At 43.5% G+C, this 22,823-nt stretch overlaps 1 protein-coding gene across 11 annotated transcripts in view; it reads right to left on the minus strand.

Annotated features, from left to right (window-relative positions):
- pisd (phosphatidylserine decarboxylase) overlaps positions 1–22,823 on the minus strand; it is a 49,665-nt gene that overhangs the window by 16,720 nt on the left and 10,122 nt on the right. For 5 of the 11 annotated variants that reach the window (XM_021590716.2, XM_021590718.2, XM_036967749.1 and 2 more), the window contains one exon: positions 2,945–3,181. In XM_021590716.2, the coding sequence (XP_021446391.2) occupies positions 2,945–3,181 (237 nt within the window). Of the gene's footprint in view, positions 1–2,944; positions 3,182–6,642; positions 6,809–8,503; positions 8,530–12,265; positions 12,852–14,354; positions 14,489–20,199; positions 20,342–22,823 lie in introns of those variants that run through there. The other 6 variants (XM_036967746.1, XM_021590717.2, XM_021590721.2 and 3 more) reach the window with 6 other exon arrangements.

Raw genomic sequence — 22,823 nt, forward strand, 5'->3', positions numbered from 1 at the left:
GAGGAGTCACAGGCTACTTAAAGAAGTGGCTCGGAGTTCCACGATGCCTTACCACCATAGGCCTCTATGGAGATGGTGTCCTCAAGCTGCCCCTCACCAGTCTAACAGAGGAATTCAAGTGTGCAAAAACCAGGCTCCAGATGACACTGAATGAATCTCGAGACCCAGTGGTGAGCAACAACGCGCCGACCTTAGCAACTGGGCGCAAATGGAGGCCAGGAAAAGCAGTCCAGGAGGCAACAGCAGCCCTCAGACATGCTGACATTGTGGGTCATGTTCAGCAAGGGAGAGGAGGCCTTGGGCTAACTAGCCGTGCTACTTGGAGTAAGGCCACTGCACCAGAGCGGCGGAAGATGGTAGCGCAGGAAGTACGCCATCAGGAGGAGGCTGCAAGGTGGGCCAAGGCAGTCTCTCTTGCCAAACAGGGACAGTGGACTCGATGGGACAGTGTGAAGAAGAGGAAGATCAGCTGGAAGGATCCGTGGGCCATGGAAGTGAGGCGGTTGAGCTTTTCCATCAGAGCAACATATGACGTCCTTCCAACACCAGTTAATCTTCACCAATGGTATGGTGAAGATCCGGACTGTGCCCTCTGTTCCATGCCAGCCAACCTCAGGCACATTCTCACAGGTTGTAAAACAAGCCTCACCCAAGGACGCTACACTTGGCGTCACAACCAAGTCCTTAAAAACCTTGCGTCCGCCCTGGAGGACAAGCGAGCTGCCACCAACTCCCTACTACCCCCAGCAGCATCACATCCCTTACGGACAACCTTTGTCCGCGAAGGGGCTAAACCACCGAAGAGCGGCTCTACACCATTAGAGCGAGACCAGCTGCGCTTGGCCCGCGACTGGAAAATGCTAGCTGACATTGGCCGGCAACTTGTGTTTCCTCCGGAGATTGCAACCACCACCCTAAGACCTGACATGGTGCTCTGGTCCCGTTCGCTCAAGAAGGTCTTCATCATTGAGCTCTCAGTACCCTGGGAGGAGTCAGTAGAGGCTTATGAGCGAAAACATCTGCGCTATGCCGATCTAGCTGCCGAAGCACGGCATCATGGCTGGAACACAGAAGTCCAACCAGTGGAGGTGGGCTGCAGAGGTTTTGTGGCAACATCTACAACCAGACTGCTTAGAGACCTGGCAATCAAAGCTGTATCGGAGGCGGCAGAAGGCAGCAGTCAGTGGCTCTGGATGAAGAGGAAAGACCCCAGCTGGGCCCCGAAGTGAGAGGGCCAGGAGGTATGCGGTCAACAATGCTTGACTCAGGGAGGAGGTAGCCCCCTGCCATGCATAGTACCATGGGATGTTGGCTATCAACAACAAGGCAACTCCTATGACTAATTGGGAATGGGACGCAAGCGTAGGATTGATCACCCTGTCGCTGGCCGCCTTTGGGGAGGGTGTATAGTGTGAAAGGCCGAAACACCCTAGGAACCAAAAGGTACACTACTGACGATGCGCTCCCCAAATTTCACCAGGCTCATTCATGAACTCTTGGAAGTGCTTGCACAAAGGATAGTAACATCTCATCCTGTGTTCTTGGAATCTAGGTAGCCACTTGTTCTCTAATTAACTTCAGTTCATAGAAATAAAGCTAGATAACAAACCCCAGGCTAACCTTATAAGCAGCTAGCTAGCTTCATCTGGCTAGTGTGGCTTGACCGGACCGGGTTATGTATTGTGGAGCTAGCCACAATAAGGATTAGCCACAATAGTGGAATTCGTGGTTCGCCTTCAAACAATCCGCAAAAAAGTCCCTCTATGAAAGTGATGCAAATGGTTACAATTAGTGAATTCATGCCATATTTAGACTAGATAATGTTAAACAACGTTGGAGTGTAGAGCAATGAAATTAGGTATCAGTCTACTTGGTGACACCCACAGAACATAACTGAAGAGTTCACACAAATATTAGCATCTTAGCTCCTATTGCGGGAGTTTGACTGTGGGAAATGAAATGGGGTATCAGTCTGCTCAGTACCCAAGTCCTTCACGGAGTTATCAGACTCCAAAACATCCATGTTGTATTGTTTTTCCTCTGGAATAGTGTTCAAACCAAATAGCAGGTTGACTGGTATAATAAACGTTGCTTATTTCAGTGGTTTTAGAGTCACGCAATAAGAGCTACGATGCTAATGTTCTGAGGATGTCACGGAGCACACTGATACCCCGTACCATTGATCCACAATCCATAGGCTGTACAGTGAAATAAGTACACGCCCCCAATGCAATTCTCAAGTCTAACACGTGATTTTGGTCAAATTAACAAAGTCTCTGATGAATTTATATAACATTCGAACATCGTTTAGCATGATCTATTACATTATGGCATGATTACACTATTTGTATCACTTTCAATTAGAGACATATTTTGAAGGTGAACCGCAAATTCCACTGTTGTGTCTACTCCTTATTGTGGCCAGCTTCACATAGGTGGGTCTAAAACCTACACTGGAGTTGCTTACCAAGAAGACAGTGAAAGTTCCTGAGTGGCTGAGTTACAGTTTTGACTTAAATCTACTTGAAAATCAAATGGCAAGACCTGAAAATAGTTGTCTAGCAATGATCAACAACGACGACATAGCTTGAAGAATTCTGAAATTAATACACGTGCAAATGTTGCACAATCCAGGTGTAGTAAAGCTCTTAGAGACTTACCCAGAAAGACGTGCAGCTGTAGTCGCTGCCAAAGGTGCTTCTACAAAGTACTTACTTAGGGGTTGAATACTTATGTAAATTAGACATCTCTGCATTTAATTTTCAATACATTTGCTAACATGTTTTCACACTGTCATTATGGGGTATTGTGTGTAGATGAGAGAAAATATATTTAATCCATTTTGAATTCAGGCTGTAACACAAAATGTGGAATAAGTCAAGAGGTATGAATACTTTGAAGGCACAGTACACACGCGCACGCATACACACACACACACACTCACCACGCAGTGCGAGTTGCACACGGGCCGGACAGCCGGTTTGAGTTTCCGTCTAAAGAACTCTCCCAGGTTCCTGTACTGAATTAGGTCTTCCACAGCCGCCTCCTGCATGTTGACACCAAACGTCCAGATATACAGACTGTAGACTGGCTTTCTCAGCCAGGTCGGTAGTTCCACCTGGTTCAGGCGACCCCAGGCCCGAGACAGCAGCCGTGTTGGGATGGTCTTGTACAGAGCAACCTGGGCCAGGGAGGGAGAGATTGGGTTAGCCTACACATAGTTAAACTGCATGTTCTCACATTGGCTGCATCCTGGCTTATCCCAGATTGGTTTGTGCTGTCTGGCCAACTCCCTATGCTCATTGTTACACCAAACAACCATAGCAGTTGGCAAGACTACACACACAGATGAGACAGGGCTACTACTTCTCTACTGGGTGAACTGTAGCAGGAGAAGCTAGAACCATGGCAGACGAGGCTATAAAGTTGACTAGATCACTAAGCTTAAGGCAAGGCGCCATCTCAACTCTGAAAAGAGCATTTAAAGTCAACTGCATCAAGGCCATATGCAGGATAGGTAGCAAGCGAGAGTTGACCGTGTTTTAACACGCCTGAATAGATTGAACTTTTGCACTCCTGAAGTACGGTCTTCGATTACAGGTGCATTGTAGAAGCCAAACGTGAACCCTCAGAAGTCGCACAGATCATGTACATTTCCAAAACTTTAAGAAGAATAGTTTAAAAGGACAGCTTTTTTCCATCTTCATAACATTGCAAAAATCAGAAACTTTCTGTCCAAAAATTATAAATTTTTCTGCATCTATGCTTTTGTCACTTCTAGATTAGACTACTGCAATGCTCTACTTTCCGGCTAAAGTACTAAATTAACTTCAGTTTGTGCTAAACACAGTTGCTAGAATCTTGACAAGAACCAACAAAAATTTGATCATATTACTCCAGTGCTAGTCTCTCCACACTGGCTTCCTGTTAAGGCTAGGGCTGATTAAGGTTTTACTGCTAACCTACAAAGCATTACATGGGCTTGCTCCTACCAATCTTTCCGATTGGGTCCTGTAGTACATCCCTACACGTACGCTACGGTCACAAGACGCAGGCCTCCTTACTGTCCCTAGAATTTCTAAGCAAACAGCTGGAGGCAGGGCTTTCTCCTATAGAGCTAATTGTTTTACCTATCCATGTGAGAGACGCAGACTCGGTCTCAACCTTTAAGTCTTTATTGAAGACTCATCTCTTCAGTAGGGCCTATGATTGAGGGTTGTCTGGTCCAGGGGTGTGAAGGTGAACGGAAAGGCACTGGAGCGACGAACCGCCCATGCCGTCTGCCTGGCCGGTTCCCCTCTCCACTGTGATTCTCTGGTTCTAACCCTATTAAGGGGGCTGAGTCACTGGCTTACTGGTGCCCTCCCATGCCGTCCCTAGGAGTGGTGCGTCACTTGAGTGGGTTGAGTCACTGATGTGATCTTCCTGTTCGGGTTGGCGCCCCCCTCGGGTTCGTGCCGCGGGGGAGGTCTTTGTGGGCTTACTCAGCCTTGTCTCAGGGTATTAGGTTGGTGGTTGAAGATATCCCTCTGGTGATGTGGGGCTGTGCCTTGGCAAAGTGGGTGGGGTTATATCCTGCCTCTTTGGCCCTGTCCAGGGGTATCGTCGGACAGGGACACAGTGTCTCCCGACCCCTCCTGTCTCAGCCTATTTATGCTGCAATAGTTTGTGTGTCAGGGGGCTATAGTCAGTCTGTTCTATCTGGAGTATTTCTCATGATTTATCCTGTGACCTTTGTGAATTTAAGTATGCTCCCTCTCACTCTCTTTCCTCTCTATCACTCTCTTTCCTCCCTCTCAGAGGACCTGAGCCCTAGGACCACACCTCAGGACTAACTGGCCTAATGACTCCTTGCTGTCCCCAGTCCACCTGGTCATGCTTCTGCTCCAGTTTCAACTGTTCTGCCTGTGGCTATGGAACCCTGACCTACTCACGTCCAGTGCTACCTTGTCCTGGACCTGCTTGTTTTGGACTCTCTACCACACCTGCTGTCTATAACTCTGAATGATCGGCTATGAAAAGCCAACTGACATTTACACCTGTTGCACCCTCTACAACCACTGTGATTACCATTATTATCTGACCCTGATGGTCATCTATGAAGGTTTGAACATCTTGGCCATGTTCTGTTATAATCTCCACCCGGCACAGGCAGAAGAGGACTGGCCACCCCTCATAGCCTGGTTCCTCTAAGGTTTCTTCCTAGGTTCTGGCCTTTCTAGGGAGTTTTTCCTAACCACCGTGCTTCTACATCCTGCATTGCTTGCTGTTTGGGGTTTTAGGCTGGGTTTCTGTACAGCGCTTTGTGACATCAGCTGATGTAAAAAGGGCTTCATAAATAAATTATTGAATTCTAATTGGTTAACTGTGCACTTTAGGGATCAGCCGCCTGGGGATCTTCCCCACCCCTTATCCCTGCCGAACAGCTGAAGCCCTTAATGATATTCCATCTCAAATCCAATGCGGCTACGAATGGACCGCCGGCACAGTAAAAAAATATATTGAAATAGCCATTTCTTTACGTGGTCTCAGATGTGAGGTCAGGGTAATACACGTAGAAATCAGATTTAAAATAGACCTGCAATAGAATAGGAGTTTAACAGGTAGGTAGGAGGGTCTCAAAAAGCCATGTGACCCCAGGATTAAAAACCTTAAAGCTGATCAGAGTTCAGACTGTAAAACAGAAATACAGTGGAGAAATACTGGAGCTTATTTTGGTGCTTAACATTGCCAATAGAAATATAATGTATGGATCAAACTGACAAACCGATTCAATGTGCACAATAGAGAGAAGCATGTCTGTCTACAACATTTCAATGCAAATTCTCTGGAACTTTGCGCACCCTCCTGAATTTAAGCCAAACCGGTGCTGCATGCGGAGTCTGGACCCGCCCACATAACTCACTAGGCAGTAAGGTCCTGTAGCTCCAGAGATGATCACAAATCTTGTCCAAACTGCAGGAAATAGATCAGCTGAGGATATGGGTGGCAGATAAGTTCTCTCCCCATGATTAAGTATCCACTTTGATTAATAGGTCAAGGGAGGTGGAATAGATCAACATTTCATTAATAACATTAAATGCTTATTGGCTGATGGTAAGGTGGGAAACAGCATCCATTGAAACTTAGGCCACTCACTCGCCCCTTTACCGCGACAGTGTGAGCGAGCACAGCAGGAGAAGAAAACAAAGCATTCCTCCCGTTATTGTGTGGATCACACAAAGGGCCTTTGATAGGCGTTACGATAGAGCCTGGGCCGAGATCAGAGCTCTGCAGGTCCATATGGGTCCGGCCATCTGTGACGGGGGGGGGGGGGGGGGGGGGGGGGGCACCTCACACATCAGTGGCTCTCTAACAGAGCACTTCTAGCCAAGAAAACCTGGTGCCACGATGCAGGGGAAACAAACTGTTTGGTAGGAACTGTAATGAACATAGGGGTTTATTAAAGTGGATTTAAAGTGCTTTTTCAAGTGTTCCAGCTGCTATTTACTTTGTTTGGGAGGAACTGGTGTCCTAACTCAACTAGTATTATAGGACTAGGTACCTCTGGATGCTGAGATTGACATTCAGTCATTCATTCTCTCTCACACACACACACACGAGAAAAACGCTGTAGTAGCGCGTTAGTAGGGAAGGACTCACCCTGCTTGTTGGTCTCCAGCCAACCTTGGCCAGGGGCTTGAGTGCGCCGAAGGTCAGGAAGTAGTAGAGGAAGCTGAGCGGCCATGAGCGCAGCCGCAAGACGGGCCGGGACATGCAGCTCAACTGGCCAAGACGACGCCGCAAGGCCAACTGAGGGAACTGCAACCTGCGCAACCATACAAAGCCCTGGGTTGGCACAGGTATGGCAGTGTACACACAAACAGAGTCTCCGACTCACAAAACACAGGCAGGGCAGAGACTCACATTCACAGACACCCACAAAGTCTCTCACCCACGCACACCCACAAAGCACATGAAAAATGACAGAATGCACACGCACACCCACAAAGACGTGGATAAATACACGTATAACGGAAACTAAAATGACACGACAACAAAGCACAAACAGAAATAGTTGACAGATGATGCCCTCTTACGTTACACTGTTCAAACACAGCACATTCCTATCGGGAAATAGGCTACTGAGCCGTCACACGTTCTGACTGCACAACCTACCCCAAAATCTCCTCAACCACGCAGATGATAGTCTTCCACAGTATCTCATCTAAACCCCCACGTGGTTAGTTTCCTAAAAATGTATATTGCATACAGAATCCACTCTACTCTTCAGGCTGCTTTTAGTCAAGTCAACTGTCTCTCCTTAAAATATCCTCATTCTAACTCCCATCCATCCAGATCTCTCAATATGCCATGTAAAAATATGCAGCACTTTATTCGCTTAGCCTTAAGCGATAAACGCGGAGAGGGATTTTAAATGACAAACTCTGTGCTCTCAAAGTGTGTGGGTGGTAAACACACAGCTAAAAATGCATAGAAAACAGCATATCCACCCAACAGTCAAATCCATAATCTGTCCATGACTATGCCTGGCCACACTGCATACGTCTATTAAAATGGGCTTCAGTGGTGCTCGTGTTGTCCTGACTCTGTACAATAGGAACAACTAGGGCAGCAGTGATGCAGCGGTGGACTGGACTCTAAGGGGGAGACCAATGTTCTCAACAAGGGACATCCAACACACACAAAATGTACAACACCAAAGGCTTTTAGATGGGATATTGGGTGGGGGTATAGCTAGTTCTCAGCCAAGTGACACATGGAGGTGCTGCAGCCTTAGCTCTGCAAAATCCAGACTTGTGAAAAGAAAGTGAGCGAGTGAGAGAGTCCAGACTTGAGAGAAGAGGTGGTATAACACAGGCTAGCTGTATAGCCTCAGTGGGGCTATCTATAGGCCTAAAGAGGACCAGTCTCCACTAATCAGGATAAAGGCAAAGCGTGAGGTCATGCCATGCATGGTTTAGCCACTGACACCCTAACGGACAGCAGTCAGTCAGCAGCACCTTAACGCCACAATCACTGGCATACAGTAGGTTGCATGGGTCATCTCCTGTGGCGTCTATATAAATCCCTGAGTTATTATAGACCCGTTTGGCCTCTGCGTTGAATCGGATCAATTGAATGGTGCTTCACAGGCTGGTGTTGATGCCCCCTTTGTGAAACTGCTGCCAGTGCTGAGTGATCGTCTCCCAGCACAGCCGTTCAGACACAACACTGCCCATATTATTCCACCATCTGAATACACATGTATCGGAGGATGGCCTATAGATCCGGAGCAGCATGTGGAGCTGTGAGGTTCAGTGGGTCCGCACAGAGAGCCGCACACCCCACCACATTTTACTGTGTCATTTCTCAAGGGTTTGATGACCACAGCACGGCAGTCATGAAAGAAAAGGCTATCGTTAAACACATCTGAATGATCCACAGCGATTTAAGATCGCCCCATTCTGGAAAACTGGAATGAAATTCCTGATTCATCAGGGAAAATCTCATCTCTGATTACTTTGGCTCCATGGTAGCTGGGTACGGGATTACTTCCACTGAGGCACACTGCTGTATGTGTACTGGAGATAGCGACTGCTCTCCTCATAGTCACCGCTGGCTGGCCTAGTTTGGATTGCAGAGCGTTAGACTGGGCCACTCATCCTCTCTAAGCTCTAAAAACAGGAAAGCAAGGTTTACTACAGAGCCTGGCCGGGTACACAGCCTATAATTAGATTCCAGCTAATGGCGCTAATATAGATTTAGGGCAATTCCACGATAACGGAATGGCACTGAGACTCAGATTTCTCACTTTAAAAAAAAATGTATGCCAAACAAATACCATTGATTTAAACGTTTCACAAAACCATACAACTCTATGCACAAGGACTACTTTTAACAATTTATTCAACATTTTACAAAAACATAAAAAAATAAAAAAAACTAAAAACAGAATAACTCTGCAGATGCAAAGTTGGATAAAAAAAAATGTCCATGGTTTCCAATAACTGCTCCAAATTAACATTCAAAAGATAAAATGACAAAAGACTATCAGCTATGACATGACACATTGAATTTAATGAACTACAGTTTATTTTACCTTTATTCAACTAGGCAAGTCAGTTAAGAACAAATTCTTATTTTGAACTACAGTAAGTGAAGTGGATTTACACCCGGTAACGGAATTGCATCATGGCTCCCTGATCTGTACTACACAGAAATGCATAATTATGGATATGAATTTAACTCTTTATAGAGATGTATACTAAATAGGGACAAAAAAAAAGGTAGAAATATGCAATATCCATTGCATATTTCAATATTATTCCACACACTGGCTTCTATTTTAATGAGCCACCCCCAGACACCGACCTACATGTTTCACAAGTTAAACATCAAAGTACATCAGACTCTAGAAGGCTCTACTGAACTTTTAAATACAGTATTGTACTCTACGCTGCTTTTCTTTACAGTATTGTACTGTCCAAACTTGTGAACCAAACTGTGGTGTGACTATGATTTTCCATTGTAGCCAATTCAATTGCAGAAATTCCGTTACTGTTTTTTTCTGAAATTCCTTGAAGATTTCGTAACGGAATTTAGAGTTCACTTAATTCATCAACAAAATTGATATCAGTAAAAACACCAAGTAATTGACAGAACTTCCTTCACTTGTTACTTCTGGAAACGTTCATTATCCTCCCACATGAGGAAGAGAAATGAGAAAATATCTTAAAAGACACACTACACACACAAACGTATGTGGACACCCCTTCAAATTTGTGGATTCAGCTACTTCAGCCACACCCGTTGCTGACAGGTGTATAAAAATTGAGCACACCGCCATGCAATCTCCATAAACAAACATTGTCAGTAGAACAGCCTTACTGAAAAGCTCACTGACATTAAAGCGTGGCACTGTAACAGTTCTGCCCCGGTCAACTGTAACTGTTGTTATTGTGAAGTGGAAATGTCTAGGAGTAACAACGGCTCAGCAACAAGGTGGTAGGCCACACAAGTTCACAGAACGGGGCTGCCGAATGCTGAAGCGTGTAGAAATAGTCTGTCCTCGGTTGCAAGACACTACCGAATTCCAAACTGCCCCTGGAAGCCCTGTTCGTCGGGAGCTTCATGAAATGGGTTTCCATGGCCGAGCACCCGAACAAAAGCCTAAGATCCCCATGTGCAATGCCAAGTGTCGGCTGCAGTGGTGTAAAGCTCGCCACCATTGAACTCTCGAACAGTGGAAACACGTTCTCTGGAGTTATGAATCACGCTTCACCATCTGGCTGTCAGACAGACGAATCTGGGTTTGGCGAATGTCAGGTGAACGCTACCTGCCCGAATGCACAGTGCCAACTGTAAAGTTTGGTGGAGGAGGAATAATGGTCTGGGGCTGTTTTTCCACAATTGGGGTTAGGGCCCTTAGTTCCAGTGAATGGAAATCTTAATGCTACAGCATACAATGACATTCTGGACAATTTTGTGCTTCCAACTTTGTGGCAACAGTTTGTGGAAGGCCTTTCCTGTTTCAGCATGACAATGCCCCTGTGAACAAAGTGAGGACAAAAATATAAAATGGTTTGATGAGATCGGTGTGGAAGAACTAGACTGGCCTGCACAAAGCCCTTACCTCCATCCCATTGAACACCTTTGGGATGAATTGGAACGCCGACTGCGAGCCAGGCCTAATCGCCCAACATCAGTGCCTGACTTCACTAATGCTTGTGGCTGAATGGAAGCAAGTCCCTGCAACAGTGCTCCAACATCTAGTGGAAAACCTTCCCAGAAGAGTGGAGGCTGTTCTAGGAGCAAAGGGGGGACCGACTCCATATTAATGCCCATGATTTTGGAATGAGATGTTCGACAAGCAGGTGTCCACATACTTTTGGTCATGTAGTGTGTGTGGTTTTTGGTAATGGAATTTCAAGGCACTATGAAATGTTTCTTAAAAACTTACCGAAGGGAGAAAGATTACTCCTAAACTAAATGTGTTGATATTAATTGGCAGGGGCCTTTACTTCAAAATTATGTATTTCTAATAACATCTACTAAAAAGTCTTAAGGTTTCTAAAGACACTTTTGCATCTGTTTGACCAGAAATCAAAGCCTTTACTTAATCCTAATATTTATGATGGAAAATAGTTTTAAAATAAATAAATAAATAATAATAATAACTCAAATCTTACATTTGACACCTAATCTGACATGCTCCTATGACCTTTAAATTGGTACTCGTGGGTCCTTTTACATGGAAATTACCCTGAAAGTCCCTAATTTGATGTAATTTAATCTCAATTCTCATACAAGTCAACCAGTGCAGTATCATTTAATTATTATTTACCGTAGCCTGTCATGCACCTTGGTTTCAGCAATCGCAAAGTATAGCTTAAATATCCCATCCAACCACATAAACGCAACAAAAGTAACAAAAAGCCAATATGTAAAGAATACTCTTCTGTAATTGTTTTATTTCCTGGCTATCCAGTCTCCCTCCACCACACAAAACGCAGGCTCCAACAGCACCCCCCCTCTTCAATGCAGGCACATATTAGCCAATCACTGGCTGCATAGCATTCTCTCTCTCCTGCTTCGCTCTATCTACATCAACAGAGTCTCTCAGCCGCCAAACAGATCTCTAAAACTCCATCTATCCCTCACTTCTTTCAGACCCACTTCAGAGGTTGGCTGGGTAAGGCTGGCCTTGGCCTGGCCCAGATACATTGTTCCTCCTTAGACTGGCCTGCCTGGATGGGGCTTAAGGGCATTACGCTGCAATTAGGCCAAACAGAGGCTTTGTGCTGCCTGGAACAGAGAGAGAGAGAGAGAGAGAGAGAGAGAAAGAGAGCGAGAAAGAGAGCGAGAGAAAGATCGAGAAAGACGGGGCTTTGGGAGAGCGGACCGACTGTGGCCACTCAATATTCAGGCCCTCGGCTCATGATCGTCGCTCTCCTCATGTAGCAGCTCAACTCATGTAGCAGCTCAACACGCAAAGTGCACACAACCCCCCACTCACAAACCATAACTGCTAGAGCTTCAATCTCACAGCAGAACATTACATTAATCATCCCCTCTATGCTCGCTCTGGTCATCCCTCTCACTCGCCTTTAATCCATCTCTCACATACTGTAAACAATCACTTTATAGGCTGAAAACCATCCGTTCCCTCTCCGCGTCAGTCCTGTCTTTGTCATGTCTAACAAGCATGTTATACACATGCTAAGGCATCCTATGGTCATTCATCTCTTGTTCTCGCTCTCATTCTCTCCCGCTCTCAGCATACCTGAATCGGTTCCTGTGGCTGAGTGCTTGGGCCCCGCGGCCTGAGACGTTGCCGTCGTTGCTTCCCCCCTGCTCCCCGGCAGCTCCTGTGGAGCTGATCGTCCGGAGCCGGCGCACATCAACCCTAACTCTGTGGAGATTGTAGCAAGACGGAGGGCTATGCAAAGACCTGCAGCATCTCACCATTTCCCTGAGCTCTGCGCTGCCGCCCGCTGAAGGCTCCTGTTCTGACACATGATCACTGAAGGCGTGGGGGTGGATTACAGACGCTTCTCTCTCGCGCTCACTGGGGCTGCCGCTCTAGCTCGGTGTGCGCACTTCTGTTCTCTTGCTGGAGCTCGTTCTCTCGCTCTGCTACTCTCAAGCCCAGCCCCCTTCTCTGGTAGGACGGATGTGACGTGGTGGAGGGTAATCCGTTCGCTCCTCTTCTCTCTCAGGGATCCAAGGGCCTCTAGAAGTGATTTTGTACTAGAGAATGGACATCTTCTGGGTGGGCTGACTGTTTCACGGCTGACCTGAGAGGAACTGTAGCAGACTGGTGACGGTGGGAGACTGGAGGAGGACTGGTCTGCCTAGGGGAGGGGCAGCTTGATGATAGGAGGGAAATGCGACAAGTTTGGTTTGCAATTCCTATGGTTGTTGATGTAAAGAATATTTGCTGGTCCATGGTGTGTAATGAGGAGCAACCAGACGCTGCACTTGACACATTCATGACATTGCTTATCCCAGTTACAAATAAGCATGCAACCTTTAAGAAAATGACTAGAAACTGTTAAATCCCCAAGGATTGATAAGGAATTGAAAACTATGGTTGAGAGTAAAGGTCGACCGATTAATCGGAATGGCCGATTAATTAGGGCCGATTTCAAGTTTTCATAACAAATCGGAAATCGGTATTTTTGGACACCGATTTGGCCGATTAAAAAAAATATGTATTTTTAAATGTATTTTTTTACACCTTTATTTAATCTTTATTTAACTAGGTAATTCAGTTAAGGACATATTCTTATTTTCAATGACGGCCTAGGAACGGTGGGTTAACTGCCTCGTTCAGGGGCAGAACGACAGACTTTTACATTGTCAGCTCGGGGGATTCAATCTTGCAAACTTTACAGTTAACTAGTCCAAAGCTCTAACCACTAGGCTACCCTGCCGCCCCATAGTGTGATTGCAGATTGTTGTCAAATTATTGTCTTATTGATTTTATATAACATTCCAACCTCGTTTAGCATGATCTATTCAATTATGGCATAATTCTACTATTTGTATTCATTTGCACGATGGGTAACGCTGCTTCGAGGCAGGCAGTTGTCGTTGTGTTCCTGGTTTGAGCCCAGGTAGGAGCGAGGAGAGGGACGGAAGCTACACTGTTACACTGGCAATACGAATGTGCCTATAAGAACATCCAAAAGTCAAAGGTTAATGAAATACAAATGGTACAGAGATAAGTAGTCCTATAATTCCTATAATAACAACAACCTAAAACTTTTTACTTTTTACTTTCTTCTCCAACACTTTGTTTTTGCATTATTTAAACCAAATTGAACATGTTTCATTATTTATTTGAGGCTAAATTAATTTTATTGATGTATTATATTAAGTTAAAATAAGTGTTCATTCAGCATTGTTGTAATTGTCATTATTACAAATAAATTAAAAATCGGCCAATTAAATCGGTATCGGCTTTTTTTGGTCCTCCAATAATCGGCATGGAAAAATCATAATCGGTCGACCTCTAGTTGAGAGGAATGTGGAAAAAGAGATGGCAAATAGGTCTGGCTGTACAACCGATTGGCAAACGTACTGCAAATTGAGAAATCATGTGACTAAACTGAATTTTAAAAAAGTAGTTCATACACTATGAAAGACAGATGCATGCCTAAGAACAATAGTAAAAAGATTTGGAGCACCCCCCAAAAAAACATTGTCTATCAACAATGACAAGCCACCGGGGTCTCACAACTTGGATGGAAAATTAGTGAGAATATAAGCGGACAATATTGCCACTCCTATTTGCCATATCTTCAATTTAAGCCTACTGGAAAGTGTGCGTCCTCAGGCCTGGAAGGAAGCAAAAGTCATTAACTTACCTAGTAAAAGAATAGTAAAGTCCCCTTCACTGGCTCAAATAGCCGACCAATCACCCGGTTACCAACCCTTAGTAAATTTTGGGAAAAAAATAGTGTTTGACCAGATACAATGCTATTTTACAGTAAACAAACTGACAGACTTTCAGAACGCTTATAGGGACGGACATTCAACAAGCACAGCACTTACACAAATGACTGATGACTGGCTGAGAGAAATTGATAAAAAGATTGTGGGGACTGTTTTGTTAGACTTCAGTGTGGCTTTTGACATTATCGATCATAGTCTGCGGCTGGAAAAACGTTAGTTATGGCTTTACACCCCCAGCTATATTGTAGATAAAGAGTTACCTGCCTAACAGAACACAGAGGATGTTCTTTAATGGAAGCCTCTCCAACATGATCCAGGTAGAATCGGGAATTTCCCAGGGTAGCTGTTTAGGTCCTTTACTTTTTTCAATCTTTACTAATGACCTGCCACTGGCTTTGAGTAAAGCCAGAGTGTCTATGTATGCGGATGACTCAGCACTATACACGTCAGCTACCACAGCAACTGAAATGACTGCAACACTTAACAAAGAGCTGCAGTTAGTTTCAGAATGGGTGACAAGGAATACATTTGTCCTAAATATTTCAAAAACACAAAATGTGTATTTGGGACAAATCCTTCACTAAACGCTAAACTACAACTAAATCTTGTAATGAATAAGGTGGAAATTGAGCAAGTTGAGGAGACTAAATTGCTTGAAGTAACCCTGGATTGTAAACTGTCATGGTCAAAACATTGATAAAACCGTAGCTAGGATGGAGAGAAGTCTGTCCATAAAGTGCTACTCCAACTTCTGAACAACATTATGAACAGGGCAGGTCCTACAGGCTCTAGTTTCAACGCACCTGGACTACTGTTCAGTCGTTTGGTCAGGTGCCACAAAGAGGGACTTTGCCATTGGCTCAGAACAGGGCAGCACGGCTGGCCCTTGGATGTACACCGATAGCGAGCATTAATATTCATGTCAATCTCTCCTGGCTCAAAGTGGAGGAGAGATTGACTTCATCACTACTTGTATTTGTGTGAGGTATTGACATGTTGAATGCACCGAGCTGCCTGTTTGAACTCCTGGCACACAGACACCCATGCATACCCCACAAGACATGCCACCAGAAGTCTCTTCAGTCCCCAAGTCCAGAACAGACTATGGAAGGCGCACAGCACTACATAGAGCCATGACTACGTGGAACTCTGTTCCACATCAAGTAAATCACACAAGCAGTAAAATTAGATTTAAAAAAAATAATTCCACCTTATGGAACAGCGGAGAATGTGAAGCAACACAGACACATGCATAAAAACACAATAACATGCGTACTATACACACACACACACACTAGTACACATGGATTTTGTGTTGTGAATAAGTGGTAGTAGATTAGGGGCCTGAGGGCACACAGTGTGTTGTGAAATCTGTTATACAATTAAAAAAACAAACATTACAATACATTCATAACTGCCTTAATTTTGCTGGACCACAGCAACAAGCTGTGGCCTTGGCAGCAGCTAATGGGTTCCATAATAAATACAAACAACCCCATCAGCTATAGTGTTCACGGACCCCGTTATAGACTCCTGGCAGCTCCCCTATACTGCTGATCTATATGGTATTTGGCCTGATTTAGGGAGCCTGGAGTCCACTGCTTCCTACCTTATCCTACCATTAGCTCAGCAAAGCTCAGTGTGTGGGGGGGTTAATCTATTCACTATCTGCTGTTTTGTCAGTTAATCATTTCAGAAAGTTAAGAGTCATAATTAGACATTGTTGCCTGACTGGTAATTTTTCAAGTAAGATTTTAAAAGACTACTCAAGATGCAGTTACAGTGTTTCCCCTATATTCCTTTAGCAGCGGTAGCCCACCGCTGCTAAATTGTTGCCACTGCTGCAATTACTGCTGTAATTTAAATAAGATTCAGTACTAGTCAAAAGTTGACAGCTACTCATTCCAGGGTTAATTTATTTACCATTTTCTACATTGTAGAATGAAAATTGAAGACATCAAAACTATGGAATAACACATAGAATCATGTAGTAACCAAAAAAAGTGTTAAATCAAAATCTATTTTACATTCTTCAAAGTAGCCACCCTTTGCCTTGATGACAGCTTTGCACACTCTTGGCATTCTCTAAACCAGCTTCATGAGGTAGTCACCTGGAATGCATTTCAGTTAACAGTATTTCAACATCTGGATGAGAAGCTTGCCCAAAGTAAACTGCCTGTTACTCAGGCCCAGAAGCTAGGATATGCATATAATTGATAGATTTGGATAGAAAACTAAAGTTTCCAAAACTGTTAAAATAAATGTCTGACTATAACAGAACTGATATGAGGAAAATCCATCCAGGAAGTGGGATTCTTTTGATGTGGGTACTTTTCAATTGAATGCCTATAGAGTTTCTAATGGGTTAGGACCCAGATTGCAGTTCCTATGGAATCCACTAGATGTAAAACTTACAGGCTTGTTTTCTGAAAACTGAAGAAGAATGAGACCTTTCTCTCAGTGGACTGAGGAAGAACGCAGAGCTGATTTGCACGCATGACCGATTGCACGCCCTTCGTTGTTTTTCCTTTCTTTTGAATACGCTATTGTCCGGTTGAAATATTATCGATTATTTAGACAATTGACAACCTGAGGATTAATTATAAACATTGTTTGACATGTTTCAACGAACTTTACCGGTACTATTAGGATTAGCAAAAATCCAGAAATTGTGTCATGGCTTTAGAAGCTTCTGATAGACTAATTGACATGAGTCAATTGGAGGTGTACCTGTGGATGTATTTCAAGGCCTACCTTCAAATTCAGTGCCTCTTTGCTTGACATCATGGGAAAATCTCCCCAAAATCAGTCAAAAAATTGGAGACCTCCACAAGTCTGGTTCATCCTTGGGAGCAAAGGGTACCGCATTCATCTGTACAAACAAGTATAAACACCACGGGACCACGCAGCCATCATACTGCTCAGGAAGGAGATGTACGTTCATCTCTAGGAGATAGAACACTTGTGCGAAAAGTGCAAACCAATCCCAGAACAGCAGCAAAGGACCTTGTGAAGATGCTGGAGGAAACAGGTACAAAAGTATCCATATCCACAGTAAAATAAGTCCTATATCGACATAACCTGAAAGGCTGCTCAGCAAGGAAGAAGCCACTGCTTCAAAACCACCATAAAAAAGCCCAACTACGGTTTGAACTGCACATGGGGACAAAGATGGTACTTTCTGGAGAAATGTCCTCTGGTCTGATGAAACAAAAATAGAACTGTTTGGCCATAATGACCATCTTTATGTTTGGAGGAAAAAGGGGGAGCCTTGCAAGCCGAAGAACATCCCAACCGTGAAGCACGGGGGTGGCAGCATCATGTTGTGGGGGTGCTTTGCTGCAGGAGGGACTGGTGTACTTCACAAAAAAGATGGCATCATGAGGTAGGAAAATTGTGAATATATTGAAGCAACATCTCAAGACATCAGTTAAAGATTGGTCGCAAATGGGTCTTCCAAATGGTCAATGACCCCAAGCATACTTCCAAAGTTGTGGCAAAATGGCTTAAGGACAACAAAGTCAAGGTATTGGAGTGGCCATCACAAAGCCCTGACCTCAATCCTATAGAACATTTGTGGGCAGAAATGAAAAAGCGTGTGCGAGCAAGGAGGCCTACAAACCTGACTCAGTTACACCAGTTCGGTCAGGAGGGACACAATCAAGTGGGACACAATCATGAAGTGGAACGACATTTATTGGATATTTCAAACTTTTTTAACAAATCAAAAACTGAAAAATTGGGCGTGCAAAATTATTCAGCACCTTTACTTTCAGTGCAGCAAACTCTCTCCAGAAGTTCAGTGAGGATCTCTGAATGATCCAATGTTGACCTAAATGACTAATGATGATAAGTACAATCCACCTGTGTGTAATCAAGTCTCCGTATAAATGCACCTGCACTGTGATAGTCTCAGAGGTCCGTTAAAAGCGCAGAGAGCATCATGAAGAACAAGGAACACACCAGGCAGGTCCGAGATACTGTTGTGAAGAAGTTTAAAGCCGGATTTGGATACAAAAAGATTTCCCAAGCTTTAAACATCCCAAGGAGCACTGTGCAAGCGATAATATTGAAATGGAAGGAGTATCAGACCACTGCAAATCTACCAAGACCTGGCCGTCCCTCTAAACTTTCAGCTCATACAAGTAGAAGACTGATCAGAGATGCAGCCAAGAGGCCCATGATCACTCTGGATGAAATGCAGAGATCTACAGCTGAGGTGGGAGACTCTGTCCATAGGACAACAATCAGTCGTATATTGCACAAATCTGGCCTTTATGGAAGAGTGGCAAGAAGAAAGCCATTTCTTAAAGATATCCATAAAAAGTATCGTTTAAAGTTTGTCACAAGCCACCTGGGAGACACACCAAACATGTGGAACAAGGTGCTCTGGTCAGATGAAACCAAAATTGAACTTTTTGGCAACAATGCAAAACGTTATGTTTGGCGTAAAAGCAACACAGCTGAACACACCATCCCCACTGTCAAACATGGTGGTGGCAGCATCATGGTTTGGGCCTGCTTTTCTTCAGCAGGGACAGGGAAGATGGTTAAAATTGATGGGAAGATGGATGGAGCCAAATACAGGACCATTCTGGAAGAAAATCTGATGGAGTCTGCAAAAGACCTGAGACTGGGACGGAGATTTGTCTTCCAACAAGACAATGATCCAAAACATAAAGCAAAATCTACAATGGAATGGTTCAAAAATAAACATATCCAGGTGTTAGAATGGCCAAGTCAAAGTCCAGACCTGAATCCAATCGAGAATCTGTGGAAAGAACTGAAAACTGCTGTTCACAAATGCTCTCCATCCAACCTCACTGAGCTCGAGCTGTTTTGCAAGGAGGAATGGGAAAAAAATTCAGTCTCTCGATGTGCAAAACTGATAGACATACCCCAAGCGACTTACAGCTGTAATCGCAGCAAAAGGTGGCGCTACAAAGTATTAACTTAAGGGGGCTGAATAATTTTGCACGCCCAATTTTTCAGTTTTTGATTTGTTAAAAAAGTTTGAAATATCCAATAAATGTCGTTCCACTTCATGATTGTGTCCCACTTGTTGTTGATTCTTCACAAAAAAATACAGTTTTATATCTTTATGTTTGAAGCCTGAAATGTGGCAAAAGGTCGCAAAGTTCAAGGGGGCCGAATACTTTCGCAAGGCACTGTATGTATTCTTCCAAGACACGCTTTTAAATGGATAGTCATTGGCTCAATGACAGGAAGTCTATGGGAGCAGCTAGCATGTCATTGCGCTAACGCTAGTAGTCGCACACTATAGGCCTATTATACTCCCAACAGTGTGCAACTATTTTCTCACTATCGTTTATCTAGCAGTCTGATGTTGGACTTTAAGGGTCGAGTTCCTACTCTATTAGTCTCTCAACAAACCTGTCTCGGCCAAACAGGAAGGCGGTCCCTAAAAACCACAAAAAGCAGGAAACAGGACCCACTTCCTTATCTGAAACACTGATGCTACAGACAACGTACCCTGTGAGATGACTCATCTAAAACAGTTACCGTAAACACAGGAACTATGCAGATAAAAACTTCAGTACAGATTGTTTATCCCTAAATCCACTTAGGTTTTTGACCACTTTACTGTAACCGTTCCATATTAAAAACACTGTTCGGTTTAACTAGAATTACATTGAACAATTTCCATAAACAGTTACGTATTTCAGCTAATGCATTATACCAAGTTCATCAAACAGTATTGAGCTTATTTAAAAAAGAACAAACTCAGAACCTTACCTTCTCTTGGTGTTTTGTCTGAAATGTGAATAAAATTGACAAAGGCGAAGTTAGGTCTCTCACTGCGTGCTAGTTAAAAGTGAAGGTTCTACTCTCACAACAAAGTGCTGCATGCTGACTAGACAAGCCCTTTAAGAGACTAGAGGGTGGGTGGGCAGATATCACATTCAAGAGACTGTCATTGGTGGGTGATGTCATCAGAAAAAGTAGCCCGATGGGCCAGACACACAAATCTACTGTAGCTGTACAATATCTCATCATTCATCAAGTTTACAGCAGAGCTAACTTAAAAGCTATAATCCTTAATTGATACAAAAAAGTGTTCTGCTATGGGTACAAGGACTGACCATCCATGATATCAAATGTATAGGCTTAAACCATGTTTGTTAACATATGTTGTTTCCAAACATTGACCTAAAACAAGCTTATATTTTGAGTTCTGATGGGGTATGACAGTTGAACTAAGCTCATGAAGCATTTATAAAAGTTTATTCTTCTAGAATCAATGGTTAAGTTTATAAGTAAAAAAAATGTAGCAACTAAGGATTCTTTAGCGATTTGGGGTGATGAACTGTATTCAACTAGGCCGACATGCATCCATGAGCAGAGATAGAAAGCACCACAATTAGCCTATTTAAATATTTGGTCATTTTATTTGGAGTTGTCTGGACTTTCCATCGGTAGATGATTCACAGATAGTACTAACAAACTACGACCATCTGTTGATAAGCAACTGCTTGCTAAGGTTACGGTAAAGGTTACCGATGTTGCTCGGGATGCACGATTTAAACAATGAAAATATCTGGAATCGGACGATATTAGCTAGAATGACAACATCGGTATCTACCCAATGTCTAGTTTAACGCCGATGTCAAAGCTGACGTGCATACTAGAGGTTGACCGATTAATCGGAATGGACGAATAATTAGGGCCGATTTCAAGTTTTCATATCAAATCGGAAAATCAGTATTTTTGGACACCGATCTGCACGTTTAAAAAAAAAATATTTTTTACACACCTTAATTTAATCTTTATTTAACTAGGCAAGTCAGTTAAGAACACATTCTTATTTTCAATGACGACCTAGGAACGGTGGGTTAACTGCCTCGTTCAGGGGCAGAAAGACAGATTTTCACATTGTCAGCTCGGGGATCCAATCTTGCAACCTTACAGTTAACTAGTCCAACGCAATAACGACCTGCCTCTCTCTCGTTGCACTCCACAAGGAGACTGCCTGTTACGCAAATGCAGTAAGCCAAGGTAAGTTGCTAGCTAGCATTAAACTTATCTTATAAAAAACAATAAATCATAATCACTAGTTAACTACACATGGTTGATGATATTACTAGATATTATCTAGCCTGTCCTGTGTTGCATATAATCTGACTGAGCATACAAGTATCTAAGCATCTGACTGAGCGGTGGTAGGCAGAAGCAGGCGCGTAAACATTCATTCAAACAGCACTTTCGTGCGTTTTGCCAGCAGCTCTTCATTGTGCATCAAGCATTGCGCTGTTTATGACTTCAAATCTATCAACTCCCGAGATGAGGCTGGTGTGACCGAAGTGAAATGACTGGCTAGTTAGCGCGCGCTAATAGCTTTTCAAACTTCACTCGCTCTGAGCCTTGGGGTGGTTGTTTCCCTTGCTCTGCATGGGTAACGCTGCTTCGATGTGGTGGCTGTTGTCGTTGTGTTCCTGGTTCGAGCCCAGGGAGGAGCGAGGAGAGGGACGGAAGCTATACTGTTACACTGGCAATACTAAAGTGCCTATAAGAACATCCAATAGTCCAAAGGTTAATGAAATACAAATGGTAGAGGGAAATAGTCCTATAATTCCTATAATAACTACAACCTAAAACTTCTTACCTGGGAATATTGAAGACTCATGTTAAAAGGAACCACCAGCTTTCATATGTTCTTATGTTCTGAGCAAGGAACTGAAACGTTAGCTTTCTTACATAGCACATATTGCACTTTTATGTTCTTCTCCAACACTTGGTTTATGCATTATTTAAACCAAATTGAACATGTTTCATTATCTACTTGAGGCTAAATTGATTTTATTGATGTATTATATTAAGTTAAAATAAGTGTTAATTCAGTATTGTTGTAATTGTCATTATTACAAATACATTTTTTATTTAAAAAAAATAATATTTTTGTAAAATAAATTGGCCGATTAATTGGTATCGGCTTTTTTTTTTTTTTTTTTCTGCCCCTGAACAGGCAGTTAACCCACTGTTCCCAGGCCGTCATTGAAAATAAGATTTTGTTCTTAACTGACTTGCCTGGTTAAATAAAGGTAAAAAATAAATAAATAAATAAATAAAAATTAAAAAAAATGTTGCAGTACACATCATGCAACACAGCATTTCTAACCTAGCCCACAATGTCTGCTGTGTGCATCGAGCAACCAACAAGTCGAGCAGTCATTTGAAAGAGTAACAACATTTCAGCAAGACAACTCAACGCCAAGATAACAGAATTCAATGCCCTTGACAATAAACCGTTCTCTGTCGTGGGTGATGTTGGCTTTCGCTGACTGGTCGAGCACCGGTACACGTTGCCCTACCAGAGTTACACAGTAATAGCATCACGACATCCTATGAAACGCCGTTTGGGT

Source organism: Oncorhynchus mykiss, chromosome Y (assembly GCF_013265735.2).
Source record: "Oncorhynchus mykiss isolate Arlee chromosome Y, USDA_OmykA_1.1, whole genome shotgun sequence".
In the NCBI taxonomy this organism is placed as follows: Eukaryota; Metazoa; Chordata; class Actinopteri; order Salmoniformes; family Salmonidae; genus Oncorhynchus; species Oncorhynchus mykiss.